This window comes from Cupressus sempervirens, chromosome 11 (assembly GCF_028749045.1).
Source record: "Cupressus sempervirens isolate cs-2001-9-10 chromosome 11, ASM2874904v1, whole genome shotgun sequence".
Lineage (NCBI taxonomy): Eukaryota > Viridiplantae > Streptophyta > Pinopsida > Cupressales > Cupressaceae > Cupressus > Cupressus sempervirens.
In genome coordinates this window covers 377208020-377228861 of record NC_143128.1, presented here as the reverse complement: position 1 = coordinate 377228861, position 20842 = coordinate 377208020, and the positions used below count along the sequence as shown (strand labels likewise).

The 20842-nt window shown below is 36.4% G+C and overlaps 1 protein-coding gene across 2 annotated transcripts in view; it reads right to left on the bottom strand.

Annotated features, from left to right (window-relative positions):
• Window positions 1-1504: 1504 nt before the first annotated feature.
• ABCB28 (non-intrinsic ABC protein 8) overlaps window positions 1505-20842 on the bottom strand; it is a 308160-nt gene continuing 288822 nt past the window's right edge. For both annotated transcript variants that reach the window (XM_089808594.1, XM_089808595.1), the window contains exons 13-17: window positions 2611-2745; window positions 2408-2464; window positions 2273-2329; window positions 2038-2103; window positions 1505-1924 (exon numbers count right to left, since the gene is read on the bottom strand). In XM_089808594.1, the coding sequence (XP_089664720.1) occupies window positions 1754-1924; window positions 2038-2103; window positions 2273-2329; window positions 2408-2464; window positions 2611-2745 (486 nt within the window). In that variant the 3' untranslated portion in view covers window positions 1505-1753. The remainder of the gene's footprint in view (window positions 1925-2037; window positions 2104-2272; window positions 2330-2407; window positions 2465-2610; window positions 2746-20842) is intronic.

The window sequence follows — 20842 nt, the reverse complement described above, 5'->3', positions numbered from 1 at the left end:
CTCTACAATCTCATTGGTGAATACTAGGAATGAAAGCCAAAAATAAATCATGTTCTAACCAAGGAAATTATGAGGAAAGCAGACATTGGCACTATCTCTGGAAAGTATTAAATCAGGAAACAGAAAACAAAAAAGAGTAATAATGACACTCTTGAAGCAGAAGATGAGAAGGAGAAATAGAAGTGAATCCAATGAAAAACAGCTTTGAGGACTCTACTCTCCCTTACTGATGACTACAATTTGTTTGTTTCTTGGGTCTTTCTGTGGTTTTCTGTTTGTTGGTATTTTTCTCTGCAACTTTTGTTTTGAACTGCTGTGTGGGCCAGGGTACCTAAATGTTGGTTTGGTTGTGTAATGTTTTGCATTAAGATCTCCTTGTAAGACTTTTAAGATCAAGGCCCTTTGCCTGCTTATATGAGAAAAAATAAATGTGTGAAATGATATTTGAGAAACTATGTTTCTCATTAGATGGCTTTACTTGGGGGAGGGGGGCATTCTTACAATAATAGTTATCATGTCTATTAAGATGACACAATTTATGGTTTTGTATGCTTACGATGCTCCAATCTTTATAGACCTTGATATTTCTAACAGTAGGGTAGTAAAAGCTAAATATTTGATTAACAAAGTTGAGATATTTTGAAATCTCCAGATGACAAACTCCAACATCCTTAAAATTAACATAAATTATATGCATGTCAACTTCATATCAAGCATACTCTAAGGTTGGTCATAAGGTCTACTCGAGAGTGCAGCCATAGAGGAAGCCTTCCCAAGATGAAAAAAAATTCTATCTTCATGTTATTCCTTCAGTTGAGTGAAAACCTTGGAATAAAGAAGGGACAATGATTTTGATTCCAAATATACGTTCAATCATAATTCTCATAAAAAACATAGGTGGTCCTATATTATGTTCAATGCTCAATGGGCTCTATAGCTTAATGAATCAGTGAATTCATGGGCAACATCTATTCTAGCATATCTTCATTGAGTTTTATTTTAGTACTTAGTTTGCAAACATTAATTTTGGTGAATTTATCAATCCTAACTCATTAAATAACTAGGGCTTTTTCTCACCTAGCTTGAGTGTATCCTTTGGCCCCAGATAATTTGCATATATCATTTATATTCCTTTTCAAGTTACAATGATCTAAATATAATAGGAGATTATAAGGTAACAGGAAGGGTAATATGCACTACGATTTTCATCAAAAGTTATGATTTTTTGTTTGTCTTTCAGTTTTTCTGAACTAGTTATCAATTGGGTACACAAGAAATTAAGAAAAATGTACCCAATGCATATGGGGTGCATTAAGCTGCCTTATATATGAACCATTGACAAGATGGAAGAAACCTTTTAATCTTTATACAAAAGTAAAGCTCTTCAAATAAGGGCACACAGTCTATTCAAACATTTAGTAGGGAAGAGATGATTGAAGCAGATATACATTTCAGTTCCCAACCTAGAGATTTTTCGCTTATTGCACTAAAGACAAACCTGAAGTAGAAAGAAAAAATTTTCATATTCACAAAAAATCTGCAAGTGCTTGAGGAAGCCTTGTGATTTGCAATGGAGGGTGCAGAATGTTTCCTTAACATGAAAAATATACCTCTTTTGCTATTATGTTGCAGCTTTCCAATCAAAATATTCCAGAAAGAGTTTAATCATACTCTTGCATGTCGAACTCGTGTTTACTAGATTCTGAAGAAGTTATCTTCAGATACAACAAAGACATTTTGGACTCAAATCTACTTATTCAAATCCAAGTCTTTGAGTATCCACTAGTGAAGCATAGAGGCCCCTTTGAGCTAACAACTCGACATGGCTACCCAATTCAACCACTTTTCCTTCTGAAACTACAGCAATTTGACTAGCATTTTGCACAGTGCTCAGCCTATGTGCAATCACCAAAGTAGTCCGTCCCTGCTCATCAATTACAAATGGCAGTGTGTCAGTCCATAAGCTTTTAGAAGATTCACCTTAATGTTAGGCATTTGCTAGTAACTACAGGATCAATCTAAGAGAATGTAGGCTACCTTCATCAGGTGGTCAAGTGCTCCTTGCACAAGGCGCTCACTAACTGTATCCAAAGAGCTAGTAGCCTATGGCAAACATAATGATGTAAAATAAAGTTATAAAGCAACATGAAGGCAAGTATATAAACAGAAGCAACATGTTCAAAATCAATTATAATCTTTTTGAAGTACTATATAGTATATACAACTTTATTCACCTGGAATTTGTATCTAAATGTCAGTAACTGATTCTTACCTCGTCAAGAATCAATATTGGAGAATTCTTTAAAAGGGCCCTTGCTATGGCAACTCTCTGACACATAGAGACAGGAAAGTGTGAGTGCTTTTTAAATAATAAATTTACCCTGAAAGTGGTAGGAATTTTCATTACCTGCCGTTGACCTCCACTTAACAGGCTTCCACGTTCCCCAACTAGTGTATCATAGCCCTTGATCATCCATAAAAGTAATTTTGCAACCAGAATAACTAAGTTATAAAATATATTGTTAAAAATTGATGCCGGTTCGACACAGCTCAGTGATATCTCATGTTGGAATTGACTTCTATATCAAATGACAAGAATTGGCTACTAACCTGTGGAAGAGCAATTATAAAATCATGTGCATTTGCAGCTTTTGCAGCTGAAACAATATCTTCCTGTGCAATATGCTCATTTGGCAAGCCATAGGCAATGTTTTCTGCAACAGTAAGTGCAAACAACACTGGCTCCTGGACGTTGAAACCGTGGATATGTCATATGAAAATTGAAAGACAAATTGTTGTAAGCATGAAACTATGAGAAATATGATATTAATTCAAACAAATATGAACTAAAAACATTTTGGATGCTGGTAGAGTATGAAGCACAAACCTTCCAATCAAGAATCTAATACTGATTCCATTCTGTCCCCTTTTGAGAACAGTAGGAAAATGTGTAATATCCCTTTCTAGGACATTGCTAACTTTTGCCCTGGAAAGCTTATTCTTAACTTCAAATGATAATCAATTTTTTAAACACTAAAAGATCAAGATAATCATCCAATAAAGAAATCGAAGGATAGTCCTCAAAATCAATTAAATCTTGAATGCTTTGGGACTTAACTTATCTGGAGCATAAAAGTGTCCCCGTACCTTTCAACTCCTAGCCCCAGAGCATGAAATTCAAACCGATGGTTTGATAAATTTGCTTGATTAACGCTGATGATATTTCTTGATGGATTCACAATTTAATATGCAAATAAAAAATGTAAACTTATTAATAAATTTCTATTTAGATGAAATATACTAACATCTGTATGTATTTCTGATTTGCTGCTCTAAAATGTGGGTCTGCTGCTCGATATATTCCTCTGATTGATATTTGAATGATAATTATATTTGATTACAGCAACTTCTTATCTTTCTTAGATAGTGTTTTCTGCAACAGTAAGTGCAAATGACACTGGCAAATAATTAAATTGAATAATGATATTTGATGTTATTAGCAGATTATTCATATAGTTATCGATAATTATTATTGATAGTCAAATTGTATATTAATGGATTATGAATATATATAGTTTTAATTGGGTATATATATTTACTTTCAATGATAGTAATAATTATTTCATATTTCAATATGAGATAATACATTATTTAATCATATGATATTTTAAATATATCACATTATATTATTAATTTATTATTATATTTAATATTTCTAATCATGTATGCCCCAATATCATTAGCTATGATATCCCAGAAGGATTGGAAAAAGAACATAGGAAAACCATTAGGGTCCTGAGCTTTATTACCTTCAAACGATAGAACCATAATTTCAATCTCCTCCATGGTAGGAATAGCAACCAACTTCCTATTTGTATCTTCATCAACCATGTTAGCAATGACATCAAGCAAGTTGTTTTGTAAGTTCTTATCTAAAAGGACTTCATCAAAAAGTAGATTAGAGAAGAAAAACACAGCCTAATTGGAGATCTCATCCTCCTTTTCAATTCAAAGACTATCTTTCATTATGTGTGAGAACCTGTTAGAAGGCCTATGTTTGAGAGTAGAAATGTGGAAGAATCTAGTATTTTTAACTTTGCAACTCAGCCAGAGAGCCCTTGACTATTGTTCCAAAACTACTCTTCTTTAGCAATAATATCATGGGGTTGAGCAACAATCTTATTTTCCTGAGCAATGGGCTCGTCTGATTAGCCTTCCTGCTAGATTTTCTTTTCAATATCCTGAAAATCACGCTGAAGAGAGGCTTTATTTGCAAAGATTTTCCTAAAGGACTCTATATTCCAATGTCTAACTTTTGATTTAACATGATCCAATATTTTAGCAACACAAAACATGGCTGATCCATTCACATTAACGCTCCACCAATCTCTAAATTTATCCCTAAATTGAGGATGAAGCAACCACATCTTCTCAAATATTAAGGGGAAGCATTTTGTTAACCACCAAACAATCTGCCAAGAAACATATTGGAAAGTGATCCAAGCCAATTCTAGAGATGGCTAAAAGAGCACAAGAAAAGTCCATAAGCCAATGAGGAGAAATAAGAGTTCTAGCTAGCCTAACCTAAAGGAGATTATCACTAGCTCGTCAAGTAGCCCAAGTATAGGAAGCTTCAAGGATGTCCATATCCATTAAAGCATAAACTTGAATGAAGTCCATCAAATCAGCCTGACTATCAAGCAAAACCTAGGAGCCCCAAACTTTTCCTCTTGAGACAGGGTGGTATTAAAGTCCCCTATGATCAACCAATTCTCCTTCTTATCAAGATCTCTAAAATCAGACAATGATTTCCCAATGTTTCTCCTAGCTACTCTATTGTTAGGGGCATAGATATTAAAAATAAATCCAAGAAAAGTTGCCCTAAATGCTGGTAAAATTTGTGACTAAATGATTATAATCCTCCCAAATAGGGTCTCTAGAAGTGATTTTTTAAATCTGAAAGGTAGCAATCCTTCCTGAAGCCCTTCCAATATAACAACAGTGAACACCATTATCTCTGAAGAAAAGATTCCATAGATTCATAAGCTTCTCCCTCTGTATTTTAGTCTCTTGAACTGGGAAAATGTCAGGTTTATGGTCCCTAATAATATTGGTCAAAAGATCATGCTTGTGACGATTGTTTTAGCCTCAAAAATTCCAAGGAAAATTTCATTTTATAATGGGGATGCTTTGCAATCACATTTTTAGAAGAGTTTTTTGAACTCCACCAATATCCTAGAAACTATCATGTTCTCTGCCCCACTTTAGAGGTTTCCTACCTAAACCTCTAGAGCACCCACAATCAGCGTTAGCTCCATTTCTAGTTGACAGTCCTTGAGAATGATGTCTTTCCCCTCTTCTCCCCACAAAGCCTTTCTTTGAACTCAAGAGGGTGAACCATCTTCTAGATCAAAGTATTTATAAGCTTCTCCCTCTGTAATTGAGTCTCTTGAACCAAGAAAATATCAGGTTTGTGGTTCCTAATAATATTGGTCAAAAGATCATGCTTGTGATGATTGTTTTACCCTCAAAAATCCCAAGAAAATTTTCATTTTATAATGGGGATGCTTTGCAAGAACATTTTTGGAAGAGATTTTGGAACTCCATCACCAATATCCTACAAATTATCATGTTCTCTACTCCACTTGAGAGGTTTCCTACGTAAACCTCTAGAGCACCCACAATCAGCCTTAGCTCTATTTCTAGTTGACACTGCCTGAGCATGACATCTGCCCTCCCCCCCCGCAATGCCTTTGTTTGACCTTAACTAAGGGTGAACCATCTTCTAGGTCAAAGTCCTCAAAGTTACAGTTTTATTGTATAGAATCAGATTCCTCCATTTAGTGATATTATCTTCCCTTTTATGTAAAATCATTTAGATCGAGGAATTTGCTTCTGGAATTATTCAAGGACTTTCATTTCCAATGAGAAATTTCTGATTTTTCAGCAATTACATCCTACAGCTCAAAGTTTTCAAAACTCTCACATATGGTCATAGAGACCAGCGAGTCACTCTCGCCTCTGTCCTTACCTTTAATCCTTCCATGCCCTCTCCAAGAGGCTCATGATGCAAATTGGTTACTACACTATCGTTCAACAACTCCACATCAGATGAAGCAACCAATGTTCTCTCATCCTCGCCCACTTTCCTTTCCTTAACAAAAAACTTCTTCACGATTTATAGGGGTTATTGAAAAAGGGAATCCCGAATCATTGGATAAAAGTTTAGGACCACTTCCTTGCCTTCAAGAGACTTCAAGGTGATGAAATTATTGTCTTGATGTCAAAGGTATAAAGAAGAAATTGTCATTGATGGAAAAAATAAGTTATTATCATTAAAGAAAAATCAGAAATGAAAATTATGGAGAAATATTTAATATCATTATCATAAAGTTATTATCATTACACATGATGAAATATTTACCTCATCTATAAATTTCACTGTAAAGCAACACTACAACAACTACAAATGAAATGGAGATATTCACCTCACACAATAAGAACAAAGGATTGTGCTTTTTATGGAACAAAATAACTACTCCAAATATTCAGGGAATGATCTTAATATGCATCAAAATAGAAGACTACGGTCAAGATGGAAATTTGATTGGCAGATTATTGTAATTGTGAAAGATTCAGAAACAGTGAAACAGAGACACACACAGACTTCAGCGCATATTCAATATCCACATAATATTGGAGCCTGAGATGAGAGAATAAAATGATGTAGCAGGCAGAATGGTATGGGCATTTGTGAATGTGCTGAACAGATTAGAGTCACTGGTTAACTGGGAATACATCAAAGGCTTGATGGAGAAGATTGAAGGTTTCAGTGATATATTGAGACACATCCATAGACCAAGAACCACCACTGTGGAAAAGAATTGCAGAAGAAAATACGGTTAGATGTATTATACTGAGAATGTGTTAATAACAGAGACGCAATTTGGAGGAAGATACAATACAATAAAAATAAACATAAAAGAAATATCTTTCGTAAGTGCTTATCGGGAGTTGGGAAATATTCAGGCAGTGATTAAAACAAGTGAATCAACCACTAGAGCAATGGAAAGGAAAACATCTCCGGTAGTGAAAGAGACACCCAACAACTATCGTGTTCAAACACAGAATGACAAAGACGATGTTCTTTCCAATATTGAAGTCAAAGATTAACAATATTAAACTTGCTAAGAGCGATGATAGGAAGGCCCGATAAAAACAACAATTATAATAATCAATACATATATGCAGCGTCAGCAGTTAAACACATGGATGCCCGATAAAATGAAAAGAGGAAATAAACACATAGCAGCAGCAATATTTGATTCAAACAGGCAATGACGGAAATACAACAAGTCTATGTACAGTCAACGGAATTAACGAAGTCTATGAATCATTGAGTAAGCCAGTGAATGAGTGCCGTCAGTTTCAATTCAAAAATATATTTTGTCTAATTTGAAACAGTGGTTATTGTAAATTAAATATTATGTGATTTGTAAAGAAGAAACGAATTATTGATTGCAGGCAACATGTATATTCAGCAACACAACAAAGTAACGTTATGACTTCCATATTGTGTATATCAGCAAATGTATAAGCAGCAGCAATGGAGATTTAGGGCAACATGTCTTTATAGATACAATGGATAAAGATAAGGTTTTGGGCAGCAAACTTTATCATAAAATGAATGCCTCATAGCATGGGTTAACGGAAAGAACAAAATTGAATGAGTCTTGGCTGCAACTTAATTCTGGAGGAGACGATAACATCAGAGATGTCGTCAGTATTTGGAACATAGAACAGAAGAGCTTGAAAAAAAAAACAACACAGGCAAGAGCATTTATTCACTGACAAAAGACAACTGATTATTTAAAAGAAAAATCATTTAATAGCTCTGCATGTTCATATTTATTGTTCCCTTGTTGTCAAGTCGAGCGGTGGTGATCGGGTAATTAAACCCATTCAAAAACTTTGGCCAAGGTCATTAAAGGCATTTTTGCCATCTTATGTTCATTTGATGTCAGTAGTGTCAATTATTCAGACATATCCATCCATAACTATGCGGACATTCTAAACACTGGAAATGCTCAGGTGGGTGGAGTAATAGTACCCGAAGCCTAATCCCGAGGTAGGAAGGGTCTTTCTATTCAATAGATTGTGTGCGGATGAATATGGTCCAAGGTTGGGAGGTTAAGTCTAAGTCAATGCTTCTCCTCTTACCGAAAGCCAAGGCTTGCACAATTAGTTAAAGACTCGCCAGTTACTTCTTGTATATTTCTTTTTTCCATTCCTGATATACATTTATATTCCTCTTGTAACTGATCATGTATTTACTTTACTATATGCAAGAAAAGATAGGAAATCATTATTTCAGTTACTTCAATTAATCGTTATTTCAGTTATTTTAGTTAATTAGTTATTTCAGTTAATCGTTATTTAAGTTACTTTAGTTAATCGTTATTTCAGCTAAATGGTTATCTCAGTTAATCGTTAGTAGATAAACCAGTTAAAGTCTCATGAACAGGATTTAAGATGTTTTGTTTTCGAAAGTTAGTTGAAGAAAACTCTTTTCTATGTGAAATCAGATATTAGTTTTATATTTTGTTATGAAAATCTGTTTGTTACACTGGGAAAAAACATTAATAGTTGGAAGCCATTCTGAGAGGTTGTCGTCACAATCTGAGAGGCTGCGTTCATATCCGTGTGTTGCATTCAAGTCTGTTGTGGGACTGTTTGGATTATTGGCTAGGTGACGGGTTTTAAGGCTGCAAACTCTTGTTCAAAGCAGTGTTGAGCATAGTAGGTGACATTAATTACTGTCAATGCATCATTTCTACTATGACCAACGTTAAAGGACTGCTAGGAAAGGTGATGTGGGGTTGTAACTAGGCTGCATACCTGAAGTTGTCCGCCAACTCTAATACTAGGAGCCTTCTTGATTAATTCTGTAATTTTGAAAATTGATGTAATAGTTTCCAAACATAATAAAGCAAATAATAATTTTGAAACAGTGAATTTGGTTGGCATTAGTGGTGGTTGTTTCTTATCTATTTCAACATTTCTTATATTATGGAAAGCTTCAAAAAAATCATATATTACAAAAACAACAAAATTGCAAAAAAACAAACAAAAAGAAACAACATTCTCCAACATTGCTTAGTGTGAACTAGCAAGGCTCTTACAGTGGTATAGAGCAGTTTCTTGCCATCCTGTGAGCTGGGAAAAAGTTTATTATTTTGGTCCTATTGTTGTTATTTGAGTGACCAACACACTTTTAGTTGTTTTAGTAATGGACAAATATAGGAAATTTAATAAATACGGAAACCAGTTGAATAACAAGGGTAATCTTAGGAAGCAAACAAATGCCTTGGTGGAAAGTATGTAAAAGCTTAGACAAAATCAGAAAAGGATGGAAGCAAGACTTTCAGATCTGGCAATATTTGATAGGGAAACTAGGTATATGGTTTTCATTTTTTTAAAGTTCACCAAGAATGCAGGAAGAAAAACTAGAGTTTTTCATGGGTGAGATATCCAGAAGTCTTCAACATGAGTTCTTAGCAACTGGTGATCATACTGAAGATGATACTATCCTTAGTGGGTCAGCCACTAGTCCTATCTACAGTTATGATGTTGGAGATTCTGCACAGGGACATGTGGATGTATCTATTTCATTACTGGACAACATTGTCTTCCAACATTTTTAGGATTCTAGAGTTAGTGCTTCGGAGAATGCTAAGTACATGCTAACTACCTTTGATGGCAGTCTTGAATCAGTTGGTAATACTGGGATATGGGTAATGTAGGGTCTAATCTTCAGGATAGTAGTCCCTTATGTGAGTATGTTGATGATGATGTGGATAGTGTTAGTGCAGAGGATGCAGTTGTTGCCATAGTCTAGACTCTCTTGATGAGGGTGATCTTTCTGAAGTATGTGTGGAGTACATGAGCACTAATAGTTCTGGTTTTTATGGTTGTTGTCATAGTGTTAAGTCAATGCAATAGACAACAGTCTTCTTAGGTGGGGTGGATGAGGGCATGGAGTTACCTAGTTATGACACTCATGCTTTGAGTGTTGTGGGAGGAGTTAGGTGATGTAGATTTATGCCCTGGTGATGCTAATCTACATAATGACATCAAGTATGTTGTCCTGCATTTTGTCAACACAAAATATAGGTAACAGTACGAAACTTTTTCAACTTAGTTTCGCATCTCTGAGTTAAATTCATTATTTAATTGGTTGGCATTAATCAACCAATCGGTACCAATTGATATAATGGATTCTTTTATCGAAGGTTTTGATCAAGTCTTTTAAATTTTTTTGTTTGTCGAGCCTATGCTTGATTTTTGAGGCCTTCAACATCCTTTTTCTCACTTTTTAGTGTGTTTGTTGGTTTGTTGGTTCTTTGGTTTTGCTCAAATCATCGCTTTCAGTTTTCCCTTTGATTTGGTATATCTTAGGGCTTAATCAGAGTTGAAAATCAAAAGATATGAGCATTTTAGTGCCCAAAAAGTGGACTCTCCAAGTGCAACTGCATGAATTAAAAATATCATATTTTATTTTTTAGTTGACATTCACTTTTTCAAAAATATAACATAAATTCACTTTATCTTATATTTTTAAGTTACTTTATCATTTTAATTTTTCACTTAAAGACTATAATGCACTTTATGTTATATTTTTAAGTTGAGTTACATTTTAATTTTTCACTTAAGTGACTGTATTAACTATATAGTTTGATTTAATTTTTAATTTTAAATCAAATGCTCTAGCAAATATTACTTTTAAAATGATATTTGTACATTATATTTTTAATATGGGTGTAAATGTTATTTATGGCACATTTAAGTAATACTTCATCAAAAATTAAATTGCCATGTGCCTATTTAAATCACTTAAGTTGTGCATCTTATTCTTTAGACCCATTTGCATATGCATCTAGAGAGTGAGCTTTTGAACTAAAAGCATGTAAATGTCTTTTATTCAGAATATGCAAAGGCCTCTCAAGAATGAGCTAAGCATATTGCATATTTTTAAAATATGCATATGCGCATATGCACTCCAAGAGTGTGTTCAACATGGACGAGCACATAAAGCATATTTTAAAATATGCACATGCATCTTGAGAACCCGTTTTTGCTAAAGATGCATGTTTACAAAATATGTATATGCACTCCAAGAGTGAGTTTGGGCTTGGAGAAGCCAAATAAATATTTTTAAAACATGTAATAGCACTCCAAGAGTGCATTTGGACTTTTAATGCATGCAATGCCCTCTTGAGAACCCATTTTTGACTCTTAGGGCAAAAAGTTCATGTCTATGGCCTCCAAGAACACGTTTTTTATGATTTTGATTGGATTCTTCCATGAAATGACTTGAAATCTCTTCCTCAAGAGGCATTTTTGCATCCTTGTGCATTTCCTTGCATTTGGTGTCCCTATTAATGCAAAAAAAGGGTTCATTTTCTGGCATTTTTTAGCCACATTTTTGTGAAAACAATCCAGATTTGGAGCAGTTGTGATCACTTTTTGGCTTAAATATAAATTGTTTTGATATATATATATATATATATATATATAAGAACATGTTTTTAGCTTTAGATGTCAAAAAAGCTTCATTTCATGCCTTTTAGGAGTCATGTTTTTGCTAAAAACGCCCAGAAAATTGGGATTTTTATCCACTTTTTTGCATTTTGAAGCCACATTTTTGCATTAGGATTCATGTATATGCATTTGAGAAAATCGTTTTAGCATTCACAAGTAAAAAATGACTCAAAAACATGCATTTTTTTGCCACATTTTTGCAAAAACGGCCCAGATTTTTACATTTAAAAGCCACGTTTTTGTTAAAAAGAACTCAAAAAATGGTTTTTCAGCCCATACATTTGGATCAAGAGGGGTCATTTTAGAGTTTTAATGTATGCTATTGCCTTTGGAGACTACGTTTTTGGCATTCTCGTGTCAAATTCAACCATTGAATGTCCATTACATGCAAGTGTCGAAGAAGTTAAATTATTGTTTGAGAATTTGAATTTGGAGGAGAATCGGTCTTCAAGTCTATAATTCTTGTGCTATTTTGGCTCTTTGATCTCCAACTAAGTGGACATTTTCAAACTGGTTCATCAATTCATGCTTATCTTGCTATTTCAATGCATATTTTAGCTTGAAGTTGCACACTTGTCCATAAATATACCATGAAAAGTGCATTTTTTCTTTAAATATAATGGAAATTCTCATTTTCATACTTTTGGTTTTTTCCCAAATTTCAAATTCGAATTTGCATTTCGAAGTAACTTGCTTATTGACATGTTTGAATCTAATGCAAAAGGTACATGTTTCTTTTGTGTTTATTTTTGTTGTTTGTTTGCTTGCTTTTTTGGTTTTATTCATTTGAAAGAAATTGTAAGTTCTTTCCCAAGAACTTGAGCACATTTCACTTCACTCCATCTTTCACCATTTCATGCAAGTGCATCATTTCATTCCACCTCCATCATTACATATCATTATGCTTCGCATCTCACTCTTCACATGAGATTACATGTATTGCCATCCATCATCTGCACGTACATATAATCTCATTCTCCTTTCCCACTTCACACATCTCACTCTCCGCACCCAATCGGATGTCATGATTACATGAAAGTTCCTTTACATGTAATTGCATCTTGAGAACCCATTTTTGACTGAAAGTTACTTTTTAAGAGTCAAAAAATATCATGTGCACGCATTTCCATGTACTTGGACTTCACCTTTCCTCAGAGATATCTATAAGAGCTCACTTTGCCTCATTTTCTCATCATCACAAGGCACATTACATCCATTCCTTTCGTATACAATTACACTTCTACATACGATTACATGGAATCTCACTCTCCATCTGCAATTACATGTGATCTCATCCTTTTCCCATATACATTACATGCCATCCATCTTCCTAAGTCCCATTTTAGCCTTTCACATGTACATTCCATATCACATTCAATTCATTGCATATGTTCCATGAGTATCTAATCAATACTCCAAATATACTGTTCCTCAGAGATCCATTTTGTTAATATTCTCATGGAGTTAGAATCAATATCTTCCAATGATGGATTTAATCCCATTGAAACTTTCATGTTGTAGAAAGTCAAGATATGCTAGGATTTCTATAAAGAATGAAGACATCCAGTAAAAATGGTGCGCTTCAAATCAAAGAAGCGGCAGTTCCCAATGGTTGTCTGAGAGCCAAAGTTCGTGATGGAATGTGCCAAGCACTTTGATTTGGAAAAAAAAAAGTTAAAGGTGTTGGCGAAAATTTATTTTGAGTTTACATCTAGACATTGTCGAGAAGGGTTTTTAAAGTGTCAGAGATTCCAAAATGTGTCAATCTACAAAGGAGAATTTGCGACAACTCGAATGAGAAAAAGTTTGATCACATCAAGTTTTCAAATGACAATGGACAATTCATCAAAGAGAGTCAGAGGCCATCAAAACATGCAACACCATAGTTATCAAGGTGAATGCAGTGGTACAAAGTATAGGAACTCTTGATTTTGTGATCATCTGGAATAGCATCGCCAAGTACAAGGCCCTTCTAAAAAATCCCTAGGAGTTTCTTTTCTCTTCCGTCTTTCTTCTTATTTCATATTTGTAATTGAAGAAGATCTATGACATGAAAATGTGAAATTACATGTAATATGATTTATATGTGTAATGACATGTAATCCAATAATTTCTCTTGTTAGTTAGACCAAGTCAAAGTTGGTTGAGTTGGTCCCACTTTTTCCTCCTTTTTCTTAATTCCTTTGCCTATATAAAGGAGAGCCCCATCATTGTAAAAATCATCTTTTGTTGTATGCAAAAAAGTTCTCCCAAATTTGTGCAAGTATAACTTTGATTGTGTAGTACAAATTTGGGAGAAAAGTGAATAAAAGAAACAATTGGATTCAAAACTTTGACTAGAAGCAAATGTGATAGTGCAAATTAGAAGCTTTGACTATAATTTGTGCCTATTGTCTTTTGATTCATATTACTATTATGTGTTCAATAATAGAGCATAGTGATTTAAGAAGTAATTAGAGCCAAAGCTTTGACTAGGAGTGATTGTGGTGATATATAGACTAGGAGCTTTGACTGTAGCTTGTATTACAATCTCAAATTCATGAAAAAATAGTTAGAATTTCCCTACTTCTGGAAGTCTTTGCACCTCAATGGTAGAGGTTTTTCTTATACAATAGAATAGAAATCATCTACTTTTGGAAGTCTTTGTACCCTAATAGTAGTGATTTTTCTTATAAATTAAGCAAACAGGACTTAGAGCCAAACCGATACGCTTTCAATCAGTCTTTAAGTTGGTGTTGGTTTATTGGTATCACCATTTCTAACTATTAGATAGAAGTGTAGTTAGAGATTTCATCTTGCCCATTACTCACTCCGCGAGTAAATGGATTCTTTCGTGAAGGTTAAGAGGAAATCAAATTGGTAACACCCCTTGCAAAATTTCTCAACTTCTTGCTTACCTTGAGTTGATGCAAGGAACAATGAGAAGGGGGAGCCTTCCCTTTAATGTAGGAGAGACTTGGTCTCACACCTGTGGTGGTCTACCTATTTTGTAACTGAATTTTATACAAAATTGTTGGTTGCAAAATATTCACCCAACAAAGTTATGTATATAACAGTAGGCGATAACAGAGGGGTCATAGTTGGACAGTGTTGATACTAGTGTTGTAAGGACCTCTGATGTTTCACACGTTGATGATTGATGCTACAGGAACTCTGGTATATCATATCACACATTGGGTGATGACTTAAAGTATTTATTGGATGATTATAGGTCCCAAGATTGTGATTTATAGGGACTTGTTGATGAAGGGGAAGAAGAGACATGCAAGGAGTTTGCTACAAAAGTGGCTTCCACTTGTTCAAAAGAGGTATTGGTAGAGGTACCCAGTAGGAGTACCTCAATTGTTGATGTGTATGAGGATGATAGCACACATGATGTTAGTGATCATGCTATGAGTAGTGCAAATATAGTTTCCTATCACGGTGTCGAATTTGGATCAAAGGACATGTGCAAGAGTCAATGGCTACAACACAACTTTAGAGCATTTTGATGTTGCTCGTTAGATGTTAACTACCTATAGTTGGAGCACTCTTGTGACAGATGAGCACTATGATGGTGGTCTTTCCCTTGAGGAGTTTCATGCTCTCCAAAAGGCTATTAGAATTATGAGACATAATTATTTAAAGTTGTTAGCAAAGAAGGATATCCTGCTCAGGAGAGACCGGGTATGTTATGATGCCTTAAGGGGAGAGGAGGTCGATGAGTATAGACATGAGCTTGAGGTGATTGGGCTCTTTGTAGTGTCCTCAGTTGGTCCTCCACAAGTCATAGTCACATTTGGATGAAGTTGCCATGGAGTTGGACTGTGTACAATCTACACCAACCCCAGATCCGATTCAGCTACATATAGTGGTGGTTGTGGTGAGTTGACTTCCACAGATAGGGATGATGTGAGATACAATTATAACTATCCTTGAGAGGATTGTAGTAGTTACAAATGAGGTGAGTGCATCAGTGGAGGATTGCACAGAGCTTCTTGTTGCATCAGGATCTCCAAAGGTTAATCCACTGACAAGTGACCAAGGGAAGATTTTTGATTGATGTAGACAAGGATTCAGCTATGAGTTGTGTGATAATTCATGACACCACTCCCTTGTCTTCACTAGACACATGTTGAGTATCATCTAATTGGGAGGTCCATTCTCATGTTGGGATGTTTCCCTCTGGAGATAATCCTATTACTTCATCTCATACAGTTGATAGTGCAAGATTGTTAGTAGTGCAACAGTTTGTTCTAAATTGTAGGAGAGTAGGTTCATTCTATTTCATATAACTTCTACTGCACAGAGTCACTTATGGAGTATCACCTTGAGAGTCAAGAATTGTAGGAGGGACCATACAGAGCTTATGAGGGTACTCACTCGAGGTTCTCGCGGTATTTGTCGTTTGGTGGGAAAGATTGTAGAGACCTTGGCTAAAATGCTTCCCCATAAACATTTTTTCATTGGGTTTGTTGAGAGGGTTACTCAGGATCCTTCTCGACCAGTTTTTTGGAGTCAAAGATTGGAGCCATCTCTTGGTTCCCGGATTTGTATTGATAAGCCTTTGATAGAGATTGGAGTATTTTATCACAATTACACAGTAAGGAGTGCTCATCATTTCTCTTTTGACCCACAGCTAGAGGATTTGGTCTCATGCAGGTGTGGGTTGGCACCAGGTTCACACAATCCTTTATGGGATGGGTTAGCACCATCTTTTGCAGATGAGATCAACAGGTGCAAGTTAGATCACTTGTATCAACACATCCAACACACCTTAGCAAGGATGGAGATGGTGGTCGTTTCATAGGCACCTATGGTTTTTACTATCTCCACAATGTAGCTAGATGTGAGTGTCAGCTATATTAGGACTCAGGTGTTGACAAAGTTGGTGCTTCAGTTGGGTTGAGTTCCAATGAGTTGTCTACTCCATCAGTGCCTATAGTTAGTTTCCAGATGGTTTTTTTATTGACGTCAATTATTTGAGTGTTGATGCTACAAGAGTCCATTGCACACAATAGGGATATTACATAGTTTTAACCTTGGGATCTGAGTAGACTATGATGTTCGTTTTAGCTCCGAGATTTCTTGGGGACAAGCAATCTTAGGGAGGGCAGACTGTACTGTCTCCATTTTTGAGTTGTGGCAGATTTGATGGATTCAGTCTATCATTGGGTCCTTGCAGGATGATATTGGTGGTTAGAGGACCTAGTTGTAGAGTTATTAGGCTCTTCAATGGCCTATGGTGAGTTTTTAGCTCCATTTTGAGGAACTTACTATTTGAAGTCAACAGTTGGTTCCAATGAGCTCAAAGGAGTTGGAGTTGAGTGATGCTTTTAGTTTTTAAATCTAGCTTCTGGTTTGGGCTCCAAGAATCTTGGAGGGAGCATCTATTTTTAGTAAGTCACCCCGTCAAGTTCACTCGTCATCTTTATCCATTCGGATCACTCATGTGCTATCAGATTTTGATTTTGATACTTTGGACACCATTTTTGCAAGACGAGTGAACTATAATTATTATTTAATTAAATATGCTAAGGTTGCTATTTTTGTTGGTATTGTATATTGGCTACATTAATGTCATAGCTTGTTGGAACTAGGTTTGAATGTTTTAAATCTTGGGCATAGGAAACAATGGCATTATGTGTTAAACTATCATGATCTTGATGAAAAGGTCATTTTCAGAGCCAAAGGGAGCTAATAATTATATTATTCAAATATGTGCCTAAGTATAAACCAAAGGCAATTTAGGTGAAAAGTGTATTCTTTTGGGTGGATATTTTGCAACTGATAGTTTTGGATAAAAATTCAATCGCAAAATAGGATGACCAGGCATAGCGTGTGAGACAAAGTCTCTCCTACCTTAAAGGGAAGGCTCCCCCTTCTCACCGTTCCTTGGATCAACTCAAGGTAAGCAAGAAGTCGAGAGATTTATAAAATGGATGTTACCAATATCCTTTCTTCTTATCTTTCAAGAAAGAATCCACTTACTCGTGGAGCAAGTAATGGGTAAGGTGAATCTTTAACTACACTTCTATCAAGAGCTGGAAACAGTGATATTGATAAACCTTCAATAACTCAAAGGCTAGCTGAAAATGTACGAGTTTGGCTCTAAATCCAGTTGTACTTCTATATGAAAAAGCTTTACAATTAGCGCATAAAGACTCCTAAAAGTAAGAATAACTTAACTATTTTGCGAGTTTAAGAAAGAAGTATAAGCTACAGACAAAGCTTCTAGCTATATATTTCCACAACTGCTCCCAGTCAATGCTTCGGCTCCGATTGCTTCTTAAATCACTATGCCTTTTTATTGAACACAATAATAACATGAATCAAGACAATAGGCATAAATTATAGTCAAAGCTTCTAATTTGCTTTATCACAATTACTTTCAATCAAAGCTTTGAATCCAATTGCTTCTTTTATTCACTTTTCTCCCAACCTTGTACTACACAATCAAAGTTATGCTTGCACAAATGTGGCAGAGCTTTCTTGCATACAACAAAAGATAATTTTTACAATGAGGGGACACTCCTTTATATAGGCACAAGAGTTGAAAAAAAGATGGGGGAGAAGGCAGGAGCAACTAAACCAACTTTGACCTAGACTAACTAAAAGAGAAATTATAGGGTTACATGCAACTCACATTACGTCTTTTAACATACATGTAACTCGCATTACATCTAATTACATTTTTTTCATGCCATGCTTCCTCTCCAACTACAAATATGAAAGAAGAAGAAAGAAGATGGAAAAGAAGGAAATAGTCCTAGGGATTGTTTTGAAGGGCCTTGTACCTTGACGATGCAATCTCGAATGATCATAGGATTGAAAGTTCCTGTACTTTATACTGCTGCATTCACCTTGATAACCATGGTGTTGTGTCTTTTGATAACCTCTGACTTTGATGAATTGTTTGTTGGCCTTTGAAAACTTGATGTGATCCAACTTTTCTTGCTGAAGTTGTCGTGAATTCTCCTTTGTTGATCTGCACAAACTAGAGTTTATCATTGGTAGAAACTGTGTAGCCGACGAGTTCATGTCGTTGGTAAAGATTTTGTGGCCAACGGGTAGATTAGTATTGTTATGTAGCCGACGAACCCCTTCAGGAAGGTTTGGTGGGAAGTCTTCTATTGGAGACATTTGGACATGGTGAAATAGCAGCGGGACAGAAGGTATTCTGAAGACGGGGAGACGGACAGTGGACGGGAGAACACTTTAGAAAGCAGTGGCACTAAGTACGAGGAAGAGAGTACTTCTGTGGAAGTTGGTAGCAAGCCAATAGTTAGCCAGTCCACATTTTTCACCTCGCTGCAGTTGCCAACTTCGGCGCACTTGTCCACCTCCACTTCATACATTCCTTCATTTGGTCAACATCATGCACCAGTCATTATGACCCCACCGGCAGTAGCAGATTTGGTCCCACGTACAGTAGCAAGTGTCCCATGGCTGACAGATGTTGCACCGGCGACCACTACAGAGATTGCTTTTCCGACAGCCGTGGCAGATGTTTTACCCGAGGGCATACCTTCCCAAGATTGTACACCAGACCCTGTTGCACCAGCAGAGCTAGAGTTGGTAGAGTTGCCAACGCTAGAGCTTGAACCCTAGGTTCATTTGGATGTGGTTGGTTCAGATGCTATGGTCACTATTTCATCTTGTTGATGGAGGCACAATCAGAGCAGCTTGAGAGAGTGGAGGTGATAGATAGAGCAAGCGAATTTTTGAAGCAGCACTTCCAGCTCATTCCTGCAGAGGTTAGACCATCCATTCAGTCCCCAAGTCATGGAGGAGTCCCTCCAGGACTAGCAGCCATATCAGAGCCACATGAGCTGGCAATTCCACAATCGGAGGATGCGCCTAGGAAGGAGGAGGCAACACCAAATGTGGACATGGTTACCACAGCAGTGGCAGAGACGAGTAGTGATGAGGAGTGGACCATGGATGATGTGCCAAAGGAGGATTATGGATCAGATGAGGATAGATTTAGAGACTACCTCAAGGCTATGCGGGTTGCGCTACAAAAGGGACATAATGTGGCATTGTAGGCTATGACTCAGCAGAGAGAGTGGCATCTAGTCCGGGCTTATATTCGAGGTGTTTGTCTTCAGCGGTTTCGCTCTTGCTTTGAAGATAGAGGATGGCCAGTAGTCGAGACACCGAAGATGTTGGCCGATTGGACCATCAAGCCAGAGTTGGGGCTGTGCAACACTCCCATGGAGAAGCTCGCACACGAAATAGTAGGATTATACAAAGAAGTCTACTATGCTCGCAGGAGTGTGGAGGTGGACAGGGCAGCAAACAGGGTCACAACAGAGAAGGAGGCTAGAGAAAAGGTAAATGCGGATTTGGCCAGCTAGCAAGCAGCGTGGGCAGTTGAGCGCGCAACACTGTTGTGGGATAAGGAAGCGGCTGAGCAAGAATTGCAGTTAGCAAAGACCCAGGCTATGGATGCAGCACTTCTCCTAAGGAAGCCGTAGAGGTTAACACACGGATTCAGAAGGATTTGAGCATTCAGACGGAGCAAGTCTATGAATTGCGCCAGTTGCAACATTCTTTAGGATCATTGCCTCCTCTCTAGAGTATATTCTTTCTCTATTGTACTTTGTGGTCTCCTATTTTTGTTAGTTTTGAAGTCGCCCGGAGACAACTTTTCTTTTGGGGGGGGGGATGATGTCGTCGGCAGAAACTATGTAGCCGACAGGTTCATGTCGTCGGTAAAGATTTTGTGGCCGATGGGTAGATTAGTATTGTTATGTAGCCGACGGACCCCTTCGAGAAAGTTCGGTGGGAAGTATTTATACCCCATCTGAAATCATTGTAAATCATCTTATTACTTGTATGTAATCTCTTGGCATATGCAAATAATACAAGGAGATCTGTTGTTCTTGTTGATTGCCTGTGTGCATTGATACGTTTATTTTATGCTATAAACAGAGTATTTGACACTTTGAAAATCTTCTCGATGGTGTCCAAATGTAAACTCAAAACAACTTTCCATCAGCACTTTTAACTTTTTTCTTTTGAAGCAAAGTGCTTGGAAGGATGGAAATGCTTTGCAACTTGAGGCGAAGTGAACTTTATAGTCATTTTTGGTGAAAAGGTGAAGTCAAAGTACATGGAAGATGGAAATGACATTTTTTTGACTCTTCAAAAAGTGACTTTAAGTCAAAATCAGGGTTTTGAGATGCTATTACATGTAAGGCTTTTCATGTAATCATGCCATGTGAGTGGATACAAAAACAGAGATGAGTGAAAATGG